Below are 22,410 nucleotides of genomic sequence, written 5' to 3'. Positions count from 1 at the left end.
TATAAATATAAGAAAAAGCTTATAAGGTTATAAATTTAAATAATAATTTTAGAGGCTATTCATATAATTTCACATATGAGGAGAGTATACATACAACTTTGCATAAATACCCTCCTAAATATAGAAATTTGCATGACTATCCTTTCAAATTGATATTTGTGTGCATACCTTCACAAAATACTATCTTTATATGAATACCTTCAACATAGCGATTCAACTAGGGGTAAAAGTAGATCGGATAATATCCGTCTGGATCCATTTTCGTATCCGAAACTATCTAGATATGGATAAAAATTTGAGCATCCGACTAATATTCGTCTATGTATCCATATCCGTTAAGAAAAAATAAATATGGATATGGATAAACAACTATTCGATCTGTTTCCGAATATCCGATTCCATTTATAATCCCATTTAATTTTATATAGTACTTATGAACTTTTAAAAAAATAAATGACCACATTAACATGTTATTAACTTGATTTATTATTTACTCAGTAATATTTTTGATTATGTGGTCATAAAGTTTAATTGTCCGATTTATATCCATACTTTCGATATCCGATTTGTATCTGTATCTATTTAAAAAAAATATAAATATAAATTTTTGCATCCAACTAACATCCGTATCCGTATCTATATTCGTCAAAAAAAATAAATATGGATATGGATATACTAGTATCTGATCCGTATTCGATCCAATTTTAGCCCTAGATTCAGTCGATGTAATTAGCCAAAATTATATTTATTGAAATTAAAAATTAATTAAAATTATTAAATTATCTTTTTATCCCTGAAGTTTGTAATGTTAATAGGCATCGTTGGAAACTAATATCTTTACCTCTTTTGAAATTTTTTTTATTTTTTTATTCCTCCATCCGAAATCAAAATCATTTTTTTTGACTCTCTTCTCCACCATAAACAACCCTTCTCTCTTTCTTATGTTTGTTGGAGTTCTTAGCACCGAAATTTGAGTCCCTCTTATTGTCATTGAAGTTCTTCTTTCATTGTATCTTTTTTACATAAAGATGATCATATCCTATCTTAAACTTTATGAATTATTTAAAAAAAAAGTGATATGGGAGATTTGCAATATTTATTTTTTAGTGTATAAGATTTGCAATATTTATCTTTTAGAGTTAGAAAATTTTTTATGTGCAGGCTGGTGGCTAATTTAAAATTATCGTAACAAAACGAGCCCTAAACACTAGATTTTTTTTTCTTTTTGTAAAAAATTGAAGCTTCAAAGGAAAGTGGCTTAAAATACACAACATAAGGAGTGACCTTCTACCACATGGGCGTTGTTAATAAGTCTGAAGAGTTCTAAAGTATTTCAAGAATTTTGCTTGAAGATAATTGATGTTATTCTTCCACCCACGAGCACAACAGTAGCAAGTAGACATAGTCATTACAATCCATCGTATGTCTTTAAGAGATTATAATTTCTTTATATATTCTTATATATGTCCTTATATATGCATCTATAACAATAAATATTACAAGCTACATTTCGATGAAATAAGATACAATGGCTATTATAAATAAAGAAGAATAATCTTACTTTTAGTGAAAGAACTTTCATAACTCTTTTTGTTATCTAATTGTCAAGTCAATTTTTTCTTGAACAATATTTTTACAGAAAAAAAACACTAGAGAAATCCAAGTATTAAAACAAATTGAGATAGACAAAAATAAAATTAAAATTTTTTATATGTAAACCCTTCTAAATATGTGAAATTGCATAAATATCTTCAAAAAGTTGTTATTTGTATGTATACCCTTATCAATATATTTTTTTTTATATCTCTCCATTAAATATATTTTAATTTTTTTCAACTTTCAACTGCTAATTTTTTAATAATGTTAGATGGTGTGGGCATATATCTCCCAACATAACACATAACCTCCTATCATTATTTTTCTATTAAAACAAGCTAATGGCCTAACTGATATCATCACTCTCTAACCTATTTGAATCTTATAATATTTTCTATTCTTTATTTTTTTAATTTCTTTTGTTATTTATTTATTTTTTTCAAACTTCAAATTCTTATGTTTGATCAAATTATTCTTAAATATCGAACTTGTAATAATGATTAGAACTCAGCACAACCGAGTATTCTTATTAAAATCCAAGATATTTATCAGATTGGGCTTTAAAAGAATTTAAAGGATGTATTGGTTTCTTTCAGCGAATTATTTTTTTCCCATTGATTACTGTTGCCCAGATAGACAACCCAAGAGGGGGGGGTGAATTGGGTTTTTAAATTAACTTAGCTAATTAAAACTTTGTGGATGATTAACTAAATACTATAGCCAGTTATTTAATTAAAGCTAAGTGCTGTGAGTAATGTGTGGGGAAGAAGATGAGAGACAATGCACTACAAACACAAAGTTTTATAGTGGTTCGGAGCTAACCCTTGCTCCTACGTCCACTCCCCAAGTCTCACTTGGGAATTTCACTATAACCCCCTTGGATTACAGCCGGTTGTTTTGCAAGCTCACAACCGAACTTGTTGTTTTACGAGCTCACAACGAACTCGGTCGGTTTTCCCAGGCTCACCGACTAGAACCAACCCCGATTGTTTTCCCGGGCTCACAATCAAACCCTTACACTCGTTGGTTTTAAACCGGCTCACCAACCAACCTTAATCCCCTTGATTCAATCCCCCGATTGAATCAAGTAAATACACGAGATAGAAGAAAACAGAAGATAGCTTCTCAAAAAGCAGATTTAAAACAATATAGTCGTAAAGGAGTTAGAAGCCCTCAAACGCTTTTAAGATGGTGAAGAGGTGTGGCTTCTGGAACTCCAGTCTCCTCTTGAAAGAGTGATCGACTTGAAAGCAGGAGGAGGAAGCTTTGAATGCTGGGAAGATGCTGGTGGAGCAGTAAATGCAGATCTTCCCTTTTTCTCGTTGAAGAGCACTTAGAGAGCTTGAAGACTTGAATGCTAGGAGTGGAATGCGTGTTCTCTACCTTGCTACAGTCTTCTGTGGCTATTTAAGCCAACCCCCACGGAAACTAGCCGTTACTCTGCTTTTTCTGGCCGTTCTGCACACTCTGCGCAGCCTGACAATGTGACCGTTGGTGGGTTGGAGTCGACTCGCGCGATCAGGAGTCGACTCGGCTGTAGCAGGAGTCGACTCGAGCTTTTCCGGAGTCGACTCAGCAACTATTCCCAGTTTGAATTAAAGTTGCCGTCTTGACTGGGAGTCGACTCGTCTTGACCCGGAGTCGACTCGCCAACTTCTGGCGCTGACCTGGCAATTTTGGAGTCGGCTCATCCTCTGTAGTCCGTGGATCCAAATTTGAATTTTGTCCACTCGAGTCGACTCGACTGTCCTGGGAGTCGACTCGAATCTCAGAGCCCGAACTCCCGATTCTCTGTCTTTTGGCTCATCCAGTCTTGGAGTCGACTCGAACTTCCTTGGAGTCGACTCGGCTCTCAGTTTCCGAAAGTTGGTCTTCTGCCTTTTGACGTGAAGCTTGTCTTGGAGTCGACTCGAGCTGTCTGTGAGTCGACTCGAATCTCAGAGGTAGTAACATGGTCTTCTGTCTGTCGATGGTCGCACAGTCTTGGAGTCGACTCGCGTACTGCGGGAGTCGACTCGAATTTCAGAGTCCATAAAATGCTCTCTGACTTTTTCTTTGTGTACCGCTGGGAGTCGACTCGCGTTCCACTGGAGTCGACTCGAATCTCAGAGTCCATAAAACGCTCTCTGACTTTTTCTGTGTGTACCGCTGGGAGTCGACTCGCATTCCACTGGAGTCGACTCGAATCTCAGACCTGAAAAACTGCTCTTCTGTCCTTCTGTCTGTTTTCAGTCGGAGTCGACTCGTACTGATCAGGAGTCGACTCGAGCTCGTGCCAGTGACCTTGATACGCTTGGAGTCGACTCGTGATACTCGGGAGTCGACTCGAGTCTCAGACATTGGTTCATGCAGACTTCTTAACTTATCCAAAATACTATGAACCAAGTCTAGAAACACTTGGACAGGATTTTCACTGAAACACTCAATTGAATTCATTAGTAATCACAAGATATACTCAATTGCTTTGAGCTCATCAAAATCAAATGGGGTTTTAATCAATCACTCCACAATCTCCCCCTTTTTGATGATGACAAAACTTTGAGTATATGTAAAATGAATTGCTCATAAAACAATGAAGTAAAATCCATAAATGAATTCAAATGTCTGATAATTTAATTTATCCAAGTTTGAAAGGAGTGAAACATTAAATTTCGGAGTTAAAGCTCCCCCTTTCATTTGGAATTATATAAGCCTTCATATTATGCAATCAATTGTTTGGCTTATATGTCATTAATGTTTTAGCTTGATTAAAATTCAGATTCTCCCCCTCAACATATGCATTCAACTATATTTTGATTTTCTGAATTTCCTCTTCATGCTTTGAAGTTTTTTTTTGAACTGAATTTTATCTTTAGAGGGAAAATCTGTCAATTTGTTCTTGAGTAGGATTCAGCTAATCTCCGAATATCCCTTGAATAGATTCTGGAGATTACTCCATTAGGAGCCCCAAAAGAGAGATAATGAGCCTCGAGGTACCGAATCCACTTAGAACAAATTTATGTGTGTTTTTAAGAGTTTATCGTTTTATTTATTTCCATTGATTTCTTTTACATATTTTTTAATATTTCTCCCCTTTTACATATTTTATACTTACACATTTCTCCTCCTTTTTGTCATCATATCAAAAGGAGGTAATCACACACAATCAATGACACAAATGGCACAGTCAATCATCAAATGGCACAGAAATGAAGATAAGATGTCTACTCATTGTATTGATATGAAGGTGAATACATTTGAGCATACAATAGGTAAAGCAAGAACAATACAAAAGAAGACAAAACACAACTCAAAATCATCTATGACCTCCTCGAGGATGTGGCTCCCCCTCTCGAGGATACATCTCCTCCTCTGGAGGATGTAGCTCCCCCTCTCGAGGATACATCTCCTCCTCTGGAGGATGTAGCTCCTCCTCTCGAGGATGTGACTCCTCCTCTCAATCGGCTCTGCTCCATGAGGAGGGCGACTGCCTCTGTAACATGGCCCAGCTGCGTGATAATAGACGTGGTGGCTCTGCTATGTGTAGTGGAGAGCTCAGTCACCGACGTCTGAAGCCCAGTCACCGAGGTCTGAAGTGCATCCAGCTTGTCGATGAGCACATTCGACAAGCGCTCGGCCCCCTCGGTGGTGGTGTGCATGTCACGGCGGATGTCATCCCGCATCCTCCTCGTGGTGCTCGTGACCTCGCTCATGCTGTGGAACTGGGCCTGCACCAGGGTCCTAATGTTGTAGATCTCCTGCCGCACCTCAGCCGTCATGTCTGTCACGGCTGTCAAAGATGGGACCAATGCTGAGGATGGAGTGGGTGCAGGAGTGGGAGCTGGCACGGAACCTCGGAGCTCCCGGAGCAGCTCGTCCCTCAAATCTCGGACGATCTCCTGCCGCAGCTCCCGGAGCTGCTCTGGATCAATACGGACCTCCATAGATGGTGGAGCTGAGGAGGAAGGTCCGGCAGAGGTGGTAGGAGCAGGAGGAGTGGATGGAAGGTCTGGATGGTCTGGAAACTCTGGGTAGTCAGAATCTGGCTCAGGACTGGGTGATGGTCTGGTGGTCTGAGCGGTGAGAGTGGACTTCCTAACCCAGATCCCTTCTCTCTTCCGAAATCCCATCCTGTGCATGGTCCCCGTACCCAAGCGATCAGTCCATCGCAAGGCACGAGGGTTCCTTCTCAGGAATGGAAATTTCGTACTGCCTAAAGAGAAGAGTGAATATCATTCCGTATGGGAGGGAGAGCCTAGGCCTATCCAGGGGCTCACACATATACCTATAAATGAGCTTGGGGAAGTTGACCGGGGTGTCCTGAAGAATGTAAGACATAACAGCTAGGTCCCTCTCATTCACAAAATCAAATCTCCCTGTCTTAGGGAAGATGGACCTGGACAAAATGCTCAAAAGGATTCTCACTTCAATAGGAAGTGAGCTAGCAGATACCTCATCTAGGGGAGACTGAGGTGGATGCCCTAAGACGATCGTAAGGGCCTCAAATCTATACTCAGGATGTGCAGGAGCCACCCCTACTAATGGAAGGTGGAGGATATGGGCAATGAGGTCCTCTGTGACACGCAATGGGACACCTAATACCGTGCCCTCAATACCTCCATCTCCCCGATGGACGGTACTGTAGAACTCTTGAACTAGGCCAGGATAGGTGGGAAGGTCCAAGGTGAGGAAGTACTCTAGACCCTGGGCTCTAAGCCTATCGCCTATGGTGAATCCTTCCCGGGAGAGATAGTCGAAAGTGACATACCTCCCGGAGGTGACGGCCTTCCCGGCCAACGGCCTAACATGAACCACCCTAGGCGGGGAACGATCCGGAGGAGGTTGCCTCGCGGGATCGTGCCGCGCCTTGGAGCGCCGCTCGGGACCGGCCTCGGGACGGGACCTCTTCCTAACGACTCCCTTGCGAGGCATCTTGACCTAAACGAGATGAAAAACTAGAGAACGAAGATGGATCGATAGAGGAAGCTCGGGACTGACCTGAAAAGACCTAGGAACGGACGGAAACTCAATGTCCGGCGAAGAATCGACGGGAAAAGGGCTTGGAGACGATCGAGGATGACCTAGGAGTCGGCTCTAGGGCTTTGTGAACAGTGGCGGCTTGAGAAAAAGTGTTTGCGAAACGACAAACCTAGGGTTAAAAAGTCGGATCCCGACTGCGAGTCGACTCCCCTGAGTCGCGAGTCGACTCGACCTCGAGTCGACTCCAGAAAATGCGCGAGTCGACTCTCCTTATGCGCCTGTAGACTTCGAGTCGACTCCCGACAATGTGCGAGTCGACTCCCCCTCAGTTGCCAACTTTGCGAGTCGACTCCCCCAAATGCGCGAGTCGACTCCCCCTTAGGAGCCGGCTCTGAAACTTACTCGAGTCGTCTCTAACCTTGGCACGCACTTAAAAATCATGCTATAACCGTGCCAAATGAGGGAAAATCACCTAGTTGGGATCTGATTTGATGATCATTGAATAGAAACTCTATTTTAACCTCATTTTAACCATCAAAATCAATTAATCTAGTGGAAACTCCCACTAGGATGGGTCAATCACTCCTAATCCCCTCCTAAGTACACTGAACCTCTCTTCACTTAGGAGTTTTGTGAAAATATCTGCTAATTGATTATCAGTACAAACAAATTGGAGAGTCACATCACCATTCAATACATGATCTCTTATGAAGTGATGTCTTATCTCAATGTGTTTAGTTCTTGAGTGTTGAATTGGATTTTTAGTTAGGTTTATGGCACTTGTATTATCACAATTAATGGGGATTTTATCTTGTTTAATGCCATAATCTTCTAATTGTTGTTTAATCCACAAGATTTGAGCACAACAACTCCCGGCTGCAACATATTCAGCTTCTGCAGTGGATAATGCAACCGAGTTTTGTTTCTTGCTAAACCATGAGATTAGGTTTTCTCCTAGAAATTGACAAGACCCGCTGGTACTTTTTCTATCAAGCTTACATCCAGCGAAGTCTGAATCTGTGTACCCTATTAAGTTTAGGCTAGATTCTTTAGAGTACCACAGCCCTATGTTCTTAGTTCCTATTAAGTATTTAAAGATTCTCTTAACTGCAGCTAGGTGTGATTCTTTAGGATTAGCCTGATATCTAGCACACATGCACACACTAAATATAATATCAGGCCTACTTGCAGTAAGATACAGTAAAGAACCTATCATACCTCTATAAAGTTTTTGATCTACAGATTTACCTGATTCATCTTGGTCTAACTTATATGATGAGCTCATGGGGGTGCTGATTGACTTGTTTCCCTCCATATCGAACTTCTTGAGCATCTCCTTGATATATTTGGCTTGATTGATGAAGATGCCTCCTTCAGATTGTTTGATTTGAAGCCCGAGGAAGTAGTTCAGCTCTCCCATCATGCTCATCTCAAACTCACTCTGCATCAAATCAGCGAATTCCTCGCAGAGGCGATTGTTAGTAGCACCGAAAATGATATCATCAACATAAATCTGTACTAATAACATATCCTTATTTTTCTTTTTCAGAAATAATGTTGTATCTACATTTCCCCTAGAGAATCCATGTTCTAATAGAAATTTACTAAGTCTCTCATACCATGCTCTAGGTGCTTGTTTTAGACCATAAAGTGCTTTGTTCAGTTTATACACATGATTGGGGTATTGATGATTTTCAAAACCAGGAGGTTGTTCCACATATACCTCCTCATTAATAAACCCATTTAGAAAAGCACTTTTTACATCCATTTGATATAGCTTGAAGTCCTTAGAGCATGCATATGCTAATAATAGTCTAATAGCCTCAAGTCTAGCTACGGGAGCAAAGGTTTCATCAAAGTCTATACCTTCTTCTTGATTATAACCCTTTGCTACTAGTCTAGCCTTATTCCTTATAACAATTCCATTTTCATCTAGCTTATTTTTATATATCCATTTTGTACCTATAATTGGATATTCAGAAGGTCTCTCTACTAGATCCCACACTTTATTTCTAGTAAATTGGTTTAGTTCTTCTTGCATTGCATTTATCTAATTTACATCATTTTCGGCTTCTTCTATATGTTTGGGCTCAAAGTGTGAAACAAAAGCTAGATGGTTATTCAAATTTCTAAGGGATGCTCTAGTCCTAACGGGTTGGGATGGATCATCTAGAATTAGTTCCTTAGGATGCCCATGAGCATACCTCCAAGCTTTAGTTAGCCCATGATCCACTATAGGCTCTTGGTTTGATGATTCTCCTTCAATCAACTTTTGATTATCATCTTGTAATCCCATCTCATCTATCTTTTCTTCAAGTATTTCAATATCATCATCAAAATTAACCTTCTTACTAGATGAGATGTCACTAGAGTCATCAAAAACAACATGTATAGATTCTTCTATAACTAGGGTTCTTTTATTAAAGATTCTATAGGCTTTACTAGTTGTAGAATAACCTAGGAATATTCCTTCATCAGATTTTGGATCAAATTTCCCTAGATTATCTTTCCCATTATTATGTACAAAACACCTACATCCGAAAACATGAAAATAGTTAACCTTTGGTTTTCTGTTTTTCCACAGTTCATATGGTGTTTTCTTTATGATGGGTCTTAATAGAACTCTATTTAATACATGGCAAGAAGTATTAATGGCTTCTCCCCAAAAGTACTTAGGGAGGTTACTTTCACATAACATTGTTCTAGCCATTTCCTCTAGGGCTCTATTTTTCCTTTCCACAACTCCATTTTGTTGTGGTGTCCTAGGTGCTGAGAAATTATGGGTTATCCCCTTTTTACTACAAAATTCATCAAATAATTGATTTTCGAATTCCGTACCATGGTCACTTCTAATAGCTATAACTGAGGACTCTCTAGCATTTGTTACTTCCTTATGGAACTTCTTAAACATAGAAAATGCTTGATCCTTATGCGCTAGAAACATGACCCATGTGTACCTAGAGTAATCATCTACTATAACTAGACCATATTTATTTCCACCTAGGCTTGTTGTTCTAGTTGGACCAAATAGGTCCATGTGTAGTAATTCTAGAGGCCTAGAAGTAGAGACACATTTTATGGATTTAAAAGAGTTTCTAGATTGTTTGCCAAATTGACATGCTTCACATATTTTGTTCTTTTCAAATTTTAATTTTGGCAAACCTATCACGGGGTCTCTTTTAACTAGTTTAGTTATTGTGTCCATGCTTGCATGACCTAACTTACGGTGCCATAACCAACTAGCATCATTTTCTTTAGTTTCATTAACAACTAAACATTGGTTATGTTTTGTAAGGTCTTCTAGATCTACCACATATACATTTCCACGTCTCATCCCTTTAAAAACTAAACTATTATCATTAGTATTTGTTATAATGCACAGTGATGGTTTAAACATACCATCATATCCTTTGTCACATAATTGACTAATGCTTAACAAGTTATGCTTAAGACCATCAACATATCTAACATTATCTATAAAAGTAGAAGGGGTGATTTGAACTTTACCAATACCAATGATGTGACCTTGGTTGTTGTCTCCAAACGTCACAGCACCTCCCTTCTTAGCTTCAAGGGTGAAAAATTGGTCTTTATCACCCGTCATGTGCCTTGAGCAGCCACTATCCAAATACCAACAATTTTTGTTGACCTTGGCTGCAAGACACTCCTACACAAGCAAATCATGTCATCTTAGGTACCCAAGTTTTCTTGGGTCCTTCATGGTTAGTCAAGTTGGTTCCTTTTGGAACCCATACCCTTTTAATTTTTCTTTTAGTTTTACTTTTCCTAAAATTACATACATTTGCTTTATGGCCTACTGTACCACAACAAAAGCAGGTTATTTTCTTAGTTTTTGTTTTCCCAGCTTTAACAAAGAAGTTACTAAGAAGTTTTTGCTTATTCCTTGGTTTATATCCTAAACCGGCTTTATTAAACACTGCACGTTGACTATTTAGTATCATGTTTAATTTTTCAGAACTATAGGTAAATCTTTCAACTAAGGGTTTGTATTTGTTAAGTTCTTTAGTTAGTGTCTGATTTTCGGCTTTTAGATCATTAAGTTCTTTAGTAAGATCCTTATCTAAGGTTTGTTTATATTTTTTAAGTTCTGAAAATTTCTTAGTTAGTTTTTCATTTTCTTTAGTTAAGGTGTTGGTCTTTTGAGTTAAAAGTTGGTTGCTTGTTTTAAGTTCTATATTTTCTTTGGTGATTAAATCCTTATCCTTAACTAATTTATCGTATTTATGTAGGTATGATTGATTAGTTATTTTCAGTTCTTTATTCTTAAGATTTATAGCCTTATATTCTACCATTAATTCATTAAATGCATCATAAAGTTCATCAAATGAAAAATCATAGTGCGTATCGGAAGTTACCTCATTTTCGTTGGCCATGAAACAAAAATTGGCCTTCTCTTCTTGTTCTTCATCCGATGATGAAGATGATGCGTCGGAGTCCGATAGGGTGGTGACAAGGGCTTTCTTCTTCTTCTTGTACTTGCTGCTCTTCTTTAGTAAGGGACACTCAGCTCGGATGTGTCCCGGCTTTTTGCACTCATAGCAGCCGGTCCCCTCACTTTCCCTTTCCTTACCTTTGTCCTTGCGGTAGGAATTTGAGGGGCCTCTCCTTTGATGATAGGACTTCTTGTGGTTGATGAATTTCTTGAACTTGCGCACAAGAAGAGCCTCACCCCCATCTTCCTCATCTTCTTCTTCTTCACTGCTGCTGCTGCAAGACAAGTCCTTGTTAGAAGAAGTAGATTTTAAAGCTATTACCTTTTTCTTATGGGAGGACTCTTCCTCGTTGTGTTGTTTCATGGTAAGCTCATGCGTCATAAGGGATCCAAGGAGCTCTTCAAGTGGAAGCTTGTTCAAGTCTTTAGCTTCTTGGATTGCCGTCACTTTAGCTTCCCACGACCTTGGTAGACACCGAAGGATTTTCCTGACAAGTTCACTGTTAGTATAGTTCTTCCCAAGGCTTTTTAGGCCATTGACAATATCAGTAAACCTAGTGAACATGCATGTAATTGTTTCGTTAGAGTCCATTTTAAATAGTTCATATTTATGAACCAAAATATTTATTTTGGACTCTTTCACTTGATTCGTGCCCTCATGGGTCACTTCAAGTCTGTCCCAAATCTCTTTTGCAGAATTGCAAGTAGAGACCCTATTGAATTCATTACGGTCTAAGGCACAATAGAAGACATTCATTGCTTTAGAGTTTAATTGTGCCTTCCTCATGTCATGTTCATCCCAGTCCATTTCAAGTTTAGGTACCTTAACACCATCTACGTATATGGATGGGATGTATGGCCCATTTACTACAATGGACCACATCTCATAGTCTTGGGCTTGGATGAATATTCTCATCCTAGCCTTCCAGTATGAGTAGTCAGATCCATTGAAGAAAGGGGGTCTTTGGGTGGACTGACCCTCAATGTGAGAAGATCCAAATGGGGTTGTCATTTTGATCTTTTAACTCTTGAGTGGAAGAGTTTTTGGCTCTGATACCACTTGTTGCCCAGATAGACAACCCAAGAGGGGGGGGTGAATTGGGTTTTTAAATTAACTTAGCTAATTAAAACTTTGTGGATGATTAACTAAATACTATAGCCAGTTATTTAATTAAAGCTAAGTGCTGTGAGTAATGTGTGGGGAAGAAGATGAGAGACAATGCACTACAAACACAAAGTTTTATAGTGGTTCGGAGCTAACCCTTGCTCCTACGTCCACTCCCCAAGTCTCACTTGGGAATTTCACTATAACCCCCTTGGATTACAGCCGGTTGTTTTGCAAGCTCACAACCGAACTTGTTGTTTTACGAGCTCACAACGAACTCGGTCGGTTTTCCCAGGCTCACCGACTAGAACCAACCCCGATTGTTTTCCCGGGCTCACAATCAAACCCTTACACTCGTTGGTTTTAAACCGGCTCACCAACCAACCTTAATCCCCTTGATTCAATCCCCCGATTGAATCAAGTAAATACACGAGATAGAAGAAAACAGAAGATAGCTTCTCAAAAAGCAGATTTAAAACAATATAGTCGTAAAGGAGTTAGAAGCCCTCAAACGCTTTTAAGATGGTGAAGAGGTGTGGCTTCTGGAACTCCGGTCTCCTCTTGAAAGAGTGATCGACTTGAAAGCAGGAGGAGGAAGCTTTGAATGCTGGGAAGATGCTGGTGGAGCAGTAAATGCAGATCTTCCCTTTTTCTCGTTGAAGAGCACTTAGAGAGCTTGAAGACTTGAATGCTAGGAGTGGAATGTGTGTTCTCTACCTTGCTACAGTCTTCTGTGGCTATTTAAGCCAACCCCCACGGAAACTAGCCGTTACTCTGCTTTTTCTGGCCGTTCTGCACACTCTGCGCAGCCTGACAATGTGACCGTTGGTGGGTTGGAGTCGACTCGCGCGATCAGGAGTCGACTCGGCTGTAGCAGGAGTCGACTCGAGCTTTTCCGAAGTCGACTCGGCAACTGTTCCCAGTTTGAATTAAAGTTGTCGTCTTGACTGGGAGTCGACTCGTCTTGACCCGGAGTCGACTCGCCAACTTCTGGCGCTGACCTGGCAATTTTGGAGTCGGCTCATTCTCTGTAGTCCGTGGATCCAAATTTGAATTTTGTCCACTCGAGTCGACTCGACTGTCCTGGGAGTCGACTCGAATCTCAGAGCCCGAACTCCCGATTCTCTGTCTTTTGGCTCATCCAGTCTTGGAGTCGACTCGAACTTCCTTGGAGTCGACTCGGCTCTCAGTTTCCGAAAGTTGGTCTTCTGCCTTTTGACGTGAAGCTTGTCTTGGAGTCGACTCGAGCTGTCTGTGAGTCGACTCGAATCTCAGAGGTAGTAACATGGTCTTCTGTCTGTCGATGGTCGCACAGTCTCGGAGTCGACTCGCGTACTGCGGGAGTCGACTCGAATTTCAGAGTCCATAAAACGCTCTCTGACTTTTTCTTTGTGTACCGCTGGGAGTCGACTCGCGTTCCACTGGAGTCGACTCGAATCTCAGAGTTCATAAAACGCTCTCTGACTTTTTCTGTGTGTACCGCTGGGAGTCGACTCGCATTCCACTGGAGTCGACTCGAATCTCAGACCTGAAAAACTGCTCTTCTGTCCTTCTGTCTGTTTTCAGTCGGAGTCGACTCGTACTGATCAGGAGTCGACTCGAGCTCGTGCCAGTGACCTTGATACGCTTGGAGTCGACTCGTGATACTCGGGAGTCGACTCGAGTCTCAGACATTGGTTCATGCAGACTTCTTAACTTATCCAAAATACTATGAACCAAGTCTAGAAACACTTGGACAGGATTTTCACTGAAACACTCAATTGAATTCATTAGTAATCACAAGATATACTCAATTGCTTTGAGCTCATCAAAATCAAATGGAGTTTTAATCAATCACTCCACAATTACATATGTGGTATTGGTTATATGCAATTTCTTCTTATTTTTATTTTCTCCGCTCCCATTAATGCTTCCAAACATTTTCTCTATGTACTTCGCTATTTCCCATGTGTTTTAAAAGAAGACTGCTGTGACGTGTGCACAATAATTGGCTCTACTCCTCATAAATTGAGATCTTGTGTTATTAGTGCATTAAAAGTTTGCTTTTCTAAAGACTACTTTAATAACCAAAATGTATTCATGCAAGCTATCAAATAATTAATTAAGAAGCTTGGATCCTTCCTAATTTAAGATAGAACTAAAGAGATCAATAAATTGAGATCTTGTGTTATTAGTACATTAAAAGTTTGCTTTACTAAAGACTACTTTAATAACCAAAATGTATTCATGCGAGCTATCAAATAATTAATTAAAAAGCTTGGATTCTCCCTAATTTAAGATACAACTAAAGAGATCTAGTCTACATCGTATGCAAGGTGCAAAACTACATACCATCGTAACTACGAAGTTGAACCATTTCAATTCCACCCCAAAAAGAGGAGGATCTCAAATCGTAAAAATGTGACCGATTGCATAAGGAAAATGAGATCGAGCTTATATCAGTCTGCATTTTATGATGATAACCTAGTTTCATATACGGAACGATCCAATCTAGATGTCAAGGCTAGCCATCTTCAAGTCTTTGACTTGGAATAGGGCATATACACCAATCCCATATTTTTTGTCAAGTTTGAAAGGTTATGCTGCCGGCTAAGTGTCATAATCATCATTGGACTCATGTAATTTTGCTAGCTACCAAAGTAAAACCCTAGCATGAAGATTGCTACAAAGTCCTCACCCCTTGGTCTCACATGACCTCCAACAAAGTTTGTTCCCATAATGTAACCCAGCCACATCTTTCTTTCTTTCTTTCTTTCTTTCTTTCTTTCTTTTTGAAATAACCAAGCCACATCTTAGCACAAAAGGTACTCAACAAACCTAATGATTTCATTTTAAAGCCAACTGTGATGGGGACAATCCATTTAGTACGTTCATGCCCACAAGCAACCTACCATGTCTCAGGCCACCCTGTTGCCACGTAACACATGAATGACCAGGCATAATGTAGGCCACGTGTACCATGTCTTTGGTTGGACCTAAAAAAGGCTGCAAGTGGGTGGGATTGATCTATGATCTGATCTGACCCATTTTGGAAGACCTGTGAAACCGGATTGGATTCTAAAATTGGACCCGTTTCATTTTTTAGATCCGATCTAGGTTTTCTGAATTCTGATCATACTTAACCTAATCCGACTTATTTGAATTTTGATTATAATAACTTATTACTGTTTGTTAACAATCTCAATATAATATCACTCTACCGCCACTTACACTAAAAAGACTTGAAGTATGAGCAATGAATGGATGTGCGCAACTATATCATTTTGTTTTTGTCCCTACCCAAATTTTATCAAGAACAGAATATATTAAATACATTATAGATTAATGGTTTAAGCTTTTTAAAAGATCACCAACAAAAGAAAAAGGTATATTGCAGATCTGAACCGGATCCGAATTTTTTGGATTGAGATCGGATTATACATGGAACCGACTCAATCAGAATGACTCGTTGGATTAGAAATTTTAGCAATGGATCCAATCTTCTATTTGATTGGGTCTGCATCCAACATTAGAATCCGAACAAAAAATTGGATTGGATCGGAGTCACCATGACCGCGTTCGATCAAAACTATCTACACCCCTAGACATAATGGGATTTTTTTTAAGGAATACGTCCAGGTAGTCAATTTGCATTCCATCTTTGCTATCATGTAGGTCCAAAGTTGCTCCAGAAATGCACAACATTTCTGCGCTATGAAATATTGCAATCACTTTCGCATAACTGCATGGAAGGTGCCCCTTCACGTCAGAGAACATGTCCATGCATCACTGGAAACTGACAGCATGCTTGATACTCACCAAGAAAATATTCAAAAATAAAAAAATAAAAATAGCCAAGACCTTACATAGTTTCTTGACAGGAACTTATTTATGAATAAAAATATGAAAGATGCTAGGACTACAAAAACTCTCACAAACAAGAAAAAGAAAGAAAAACTAAGACTGGTCTTTAATTAATCGAATTACAGGTTAGGAGGCGGATGTTTGGAAGGTGAGGAGTAGACATGGAGAACGAATTTTTGGAACTCTAATCATGTTTTTCTCAAGTTTGTTGTCGTATCCCTTCTAATGTAAGAATTTCAGTGTGTAAAGCCAAATCAAAGTCAAATGTCACACCCAAATTTCTTTCTCCTAAGAAAATTATTCACTCACCAACTCAGCTGTTGGTCATAATTGCCAGCCAGCTATAAAATGAACAATCAACGTAGAACACCGACCGACCACGTGTCTAAGAAAACAATGTTTCTCCAGCAAATTTTCCTTCTAAATAATAGAATATAAAATTCATGCCCCAGATCTCCCCTTGTTAGATTTTGGCTCTCAATCTAATCCAAAATATCATAATTGCGCTGCTCCCCCCAAACTCTACCCAAATATATGTGAACCCAATATATCATCTATAGATCACTAAGATGATCTCAGATTACTGATGATTCTTATCTCGGACTAATCTAATCTCCAATGATTTAAGATCACCGCATTTATATGTTATATTCTAATGATTAAAAATTCTCAGATATCCATCAGTAATATATTTGGTATTCCATGAAAATTTAAGTTTTCTGATCATATAATATAAAAACTATCCATTGAAAGATATATTAATTATTAATATATTTTATAAAAAATATTTATTTGTCCTATAAATTATTAATCCAATAAAGAATATAGAATTAACATTTTTATTTATACTTATCATACATTATTTTTTAGTGCTAATATTTATTTTGATTAGAAAAAAAGTAAATAGAAAGTACAATAATATATTTTTTACTATAATTTAAAATTATCATTGAATAATAATACGGTAAGCATATATTTTATAATATATTATAATATAATATATATAATATCAATAAAATTTAATTATATATATAATATATGAATGGTATATTGATATACCATTTTTTTTTTGCTGGACTGTGGGATATTTTTGTCCTCAAATTATAGTCAAGATCATTACACTGAAATGATCTTGGATTTTCTATCTTAAGAATGAGTATTCAATCGCTGGGTTGGATGGTGCAATCAAATATGATGATTTTATCATTTCTATCTAAATTATACTTGATTTTGGGATGATCGGCTATGCCAAAAAAAAAAAAAAAAACTTATTGGAGGTTTGCAGAACCAAAATATTAATTATGCCCTCATTGGTTCAATTGAAAACCCAGTCTCTGTGAGTTTTCAGAGGAAGCCAGCCATTCTTTTCTAGTCCAACATCATACACCTACCGATCCGGGCCGACCTCTCTCTCTCTCTCTTTCCCTCTGCGACCAAATCTCACCACCGGTACCGTTTTTCTTTGAATTGTTTTTGTAGGGTACGTGCCGCTGCTTCCGTTTGATATTAGCTCGCTTCGAACCGACGCCTTCCTCCCGCTTAAAACTTAAACTATACTTCACCTCCCAACCTCCCTCTTTTCCTCCCACCAACCTCCCTCTTTCCGTCCATCTCTCTCTCTCTCTCTTTTTCCCTACCAATTCTTGGTAATAATTATATAAAAATAAAACTAACACCACAAAGCCTAACTGCCGTCTTTCTTCATCTCCCCCTCCCCAAAAGTTGACGAGGAGAGGAAGAGAAGGGAGGGAGAGAAATGAAGGCGTCATTGATTCAGAGCCACAACAACCGCCGCATCGCCACATACCGGTCGGCCCCGGCGTTGTTGGACGGCGGCGGCGGCGCCGACGGCACGGGAAAGTCCCCGGCCAACTGCTTCTGGCTTTTCCTCCACGGCCTCTGCTGTCTCATCAGCCTCGTCCTCGGCTTCCGCTTCTCCCGCCTTGTGTTCTTCCTCCTCTTCTCCACCACCACCCTCTACACCTCCGCCCCCGTTCTCCGCGCAACCACCACCACCACCACCACGACCACCACCACCACCCGCACCGAGACCCTCACCCTCTCCCTCCCCACGCCCCCACCGCCGGCCCCTCCGGCGGTCCTCTCCGTCCACAACCGCACCCGGAGTCGGGTGGGGGTCGGCCGGCACGGGATCCGCATCCGCCCATGGCCCCACCCCAACCCCGCCGAGGTCATGCGGGCCCACCGCATCATCGACCGAGTCCAGCGCGAGCAGCGGCTCCAGTACGGCGTCAAAGAACCCCGTCCCCTCGTCGTCGTGACGCCCACCTACGTCCGGACTTTCCAGGCCCTCCACCTCACCGGCCTCCTCCACTCCCTCTTGCTTGTCCCGTACTCCCTCACCTGGATCGTCGTCGAGGCCGGCGGCGTCTCCAATGAGACCGCCGCCATCCTCGCCCGTTCCCAGCTCCCCTTGCTCCACATCCCCTTCCCCGAGAAGATGCCCACCGAGTGGGCCGAGCGCCACCAGATGGAAGCTCGGATGCGTCTCCACGCACTGAGGTTGGTCTCGCAATCTCCGTCCCCTGAAATTCCCCTGTTTTCATCAATATCTCCTGATTTCTCTGTAATAAGATTCAACCTTTCTTGCTTTCTCTGTAAAACGATCTTACCTTTTGTGCTTTCTCTATGCAAAGATCCGATCTTTTTTGTTTTCTCTGCAAAACGATCCAATCTTTTCTGTTTTCCCTGCAAAAGATTCCATCTTTCTTGCTAGTAGATCTGATTCGGGTTTGGTGATGGAACAGAGTGGTGAGCGAACGGAAACTGGATGGCATCGTGGTGTTCGCCGACGATAGCAATATCCACAGCATGGAATTCTTCGATGAGGTGCAGAAGGTGAAGTGGATGGGAGCAATCTCAGTTGGAATTCTTGCCCATTCTGGGAACTCCGAGCCGACACCTGATCGGCAATTCAGTCAGGAGGAGAAGGAGAACTTTCCAGTACCAATTCAAGGCCCTGCTTGCAACTCATCAGGCCAGTTGGTCGGCTGGCACACCTTCAATTCCTTGCCATACAGGGAGAAGAGTGCAACTTTTGTTGGCGAGGCAGCGACGGTCTTGCCAAGGAAGCTGGAGTGGGCTGGGTTTGTGCTGAACTCGAAATTGCTGTGGAAAGAAGCCGATGAGAAGCCTAATTGGGTTCGGGATCTCGATGCCGTAGGTGAATATGGAGAGGAGATCGAGGACCCACTCGCTCTGTTGAAGGATGAGTCCTTTATTGAGCCTCTGGGGAGCTGCGGGAAGAAGGCCCTGCTATGGTGGCTCCGCGTTGAAGCCCGGTCAGACAGCAAGTTCCCACCAGGGTTAGTTTGCAGAATCTTTTCTTGTAGTTCTCCTAATGTCTAAGATCTATTATGATTCATGTGGATTAATATTCAACTTCTTTAGACTCTACTCGCTGGATTTTTTTTTTTTTTTTTTTTGCCTTCTTGAGCAGTGAACAGTATAGGTTGCTCTGTGTGCCGGAAACTTTCTTTTCATACTCGCCATGAGTAATAGTCTGAACCATGAATAGGTGCAGATATGGAAGCATTGCAGATCAAATGGTCTCACATATCATATTGTAGAAATAACAGGAAGACATGATTTGATCTTTCCTATTGCTTATTTTTGGAATACTTGGTGTTGCATTCTACTTTTCAGAAGTTTCCATCAAGCTTTCATATGAGGAAGATCCAAAGAACACAAAGCTAAGTTCCTAGATATCTAGCAAATTCCCACCAGGATTATCTTTTTATGTCTCATCACATCTCACTTATCATCCCTGCTTTCTTATATTGAAGACTGCTTGATTGGATTCATAAATTTGCATAAACCAAATGCAAAATCATGTCATAAACTACGTGGTGGCCCAGACCACAGCAGCTGCAACAACCCACAGCGATTGAATTAAATATTTCACCCTAATAAGCTCAAAGGATATAACTGCATTTGTTATCAGGGCTATATTAGTATTATTTTATATTATTGCTGACATGAGTAAAGCTGCAGTCTTACTCTAGTTTTTACCTCACTGGTTTACATATATTTCAGTCAGTTTTGTTTGTAGTATGATGTATGGAACAAGATAAATTAATATTGCCCTGTTCTTTTTGCTTATTCATTTCAAAAGATGCATCAGCTTTAGTTGACCCTTCCAACCTATTTCTAGTTCGCTCTTAATATTTTATCTAGTGCATATAAGAAAACAAAATGTCCCCAGATGGCCATTTCATTTTTTTCATTTTGAAGCAAAATGCATAAAGATTCTCCTCCGACACTTGATTGATCATTTATGCGGAGGCAGGAACAGGATTCTTCAAGATCCACAACTGTTTATTATTGACCGTTTGTAGTGAAAGTCATATGGCATTCTGATAAAACAAATTTCTCGGAGAGATTTAGAAAAACTAATAGTTGAAAAGCATGTCTACAGGATGTTTATAGTTTTGGTACTTTTGGTAAGTTAGGAAAATACTTCACTAGTCTTTAGGAGGCCATCTTGGAGTCATGTCCCTTTCCAAATGAATTAGTGCAGAGTGATTTCTTTCTAAGCAACTTGGTCCTAATTAGGGACCACAACTTTTGGCGGAGCCCAGTAACATGCTCAGAGAAGTCTTGTGCTGGCTTTGGATCAAAGACATCTTTATTTTTTTTTCTTAATTGGGTTTGGGTTGAGCTTTAAGACATGAGTCTCTAAGCGGCTTGGTTTTGCTTCAGAAGCATGTCCTGTTTTGGCTCAAAGTAGATATTAGTCTTACTAGATCTGAACATTGCTCTCGAGTTCAAGGGACAGCTTTTGCCTGCACACAAAAAATATATTACTGAAATCGTTATATTCGCATCTTCTACTATTTGTGGATCCTTCTTGATTATTTTATTTTTGTGTCATTTGTTTGCATCTGGTTTGTCTAAGATATGGTTGATATCTTAGTTTATTACCAGTTCATCATGTTCGTGATCTTATGATATTCTTTTCTAAGAACAATCTCATGCCATACTTTAATACCGGTTTGATCCGTTCTGCTATCAAAAGAGTTATAACACAATGTTTCTTGCTGTGTAACCTCAAGATACGATGTGTACCTGAATTAATATCAGAAGTTTTTCCCCCCCTAAATTTCCATGTTCTAGCAGATGTAGTAATATCAAATGCTAGATTCATTCTTACTGAAAATTGTAGCTCTATCATATGCTTGTTCCCCTTTTCCTTCTGTGAAGTGTTTAGAAGTTTTGGAACCATGGAGAGACCATTCATCTTCCTATGCTCGACATATTGTGAATATTTTCCTATATGGAACATCCCATATACAAATTTTCACTTGCCAACTAGAGCTCGGCCATTAATTATTCTATAGATCGAATACTCAGTACTCGGACATCTCGATCCTAAAATCAATTATCACAGGTGCAATGTCCTAAACCGCTATCATACTGTTGGGCTAGATTGCATCATTCAGAGGACCATTGATGCCATTTGAGAATTGATCCCTCTATGTCGCATACATTGCCACAATATCCAACTCCAGTTTTATATCACTTCAGGAACAAAGGTTTTTTGTGTTACAATGTGAATAATTACTTTGTTTAATAATAACCTGCAACTGGTATCTCACCTTAATTATCTATTAGCCATGCCATAACTTTGGATCATTGATCTATCTTTGCTATATCAGCAGAGCTGCAGCTGCTTGTGTCTTGTGATAGGATCCTATAATTTATTTATATCCAATTACTGATATATCTTCTACTGCTTGCAGATGGATCATAGATCCTCCTTTGAAGGTCACCGCCCCTGCAAAGCGTACTCCATGGTTTGATCCATCGCTCGAACTTCAATCTCAGACGATGACCGACAAAGATCATGCGGAGGGGTGGCCTTCAAGAATAAGTAAATCGCATAATGAGAAGAAGCAAGATTCATGGGTAGATAAACTAATCTTTGGAATGACCCAGAGGCGAGAAAAATGATGCAGCATCACAGGTCTGTACAAATTCTTTTTTGACACCGTAACTATGGTAGGTCCTATGCACTGAGCAACACTAACATCATATATCCTCTATCAGAGGCTGTTCGCGCTCGCTGGAAGACTAATAAAGAGATTTGAGGATTTCAGCATTCAACAGCCTGTTTTCTATGATAGCAGGTGCCTATTGTACTTGGTTGAAGCTACCAACTGGTGGAGCCTACATACATATGGCATGTGTTCAATTAGCAGAATTCCTATTGTAGAGGTCTGTTCATTAAATTTTGTTGATTCATTCTATTTGGACTCTCAGGTCTTTGATGTGGTTTGGCTATGAATATATACCAGGGAATGTAATGTTGACATGAAATGTGGTTTGCTTATAGGATTCGCGGAACAATTCTGGTTCTAATAGCAAATATGCTTTCAGATAAGAATTTTAGCATATTCCTGCTAGTCAGTATACAACATTGAGGTTTTCCCAA

At 39.9% G+C, this 22,410-nt stretch overlaps 1 protein-coding gene across 1 annotated transcript; it reads left to right on the top strand.

The window, feature by feature from the left end:
- The first annotated feature begins 17,305 nt into the window (after positions 1 to 17,305).
- Positions 17,306 to 22,410, top strand: LOC103711930 (putative beta-1,4-xylosyltransferase IRX14). The gene is made up of 4 exons (XM_008798249.6): positions 17,306 to 18,479; positions 18,725 to 19,282; positions 21,719 to 21,942; positions 22,026 to 22,410. Exons 1-3 carry the CDS (start codon positions 17,713 to 17,715, stop codon positions 21,927 to 21,929), a joined length of 1,536 nt encoding a protein of 511 aa, XP_008796471.4. The 5' UTR covers positions 17,306 to 17,712; the 3' UTR covers positions 21,930 to 21,942; positions 22,026 to 22,410.

Source organism: Phoenix dactylifera, chromosome 18 (genome assembly GCF_051530095.1).
Source record: "Phoenix dactylifera cultivar Ajwa chromosome 18, Ajwa_hap1_PhDact_Kaust_v1.1, whole genome shotgun sequence".
NCBI classification, from domain to species: domain Eukaryota; kingdom Viridiplantae; phylum Streptophyta; class Magnoliopsida; order Arecales; family Arecaceae; genus Phoenix; species Phoenix dactylifera.
This window is presented reverse-complemented; position numbering and strand designations above follow the sequence as displayed.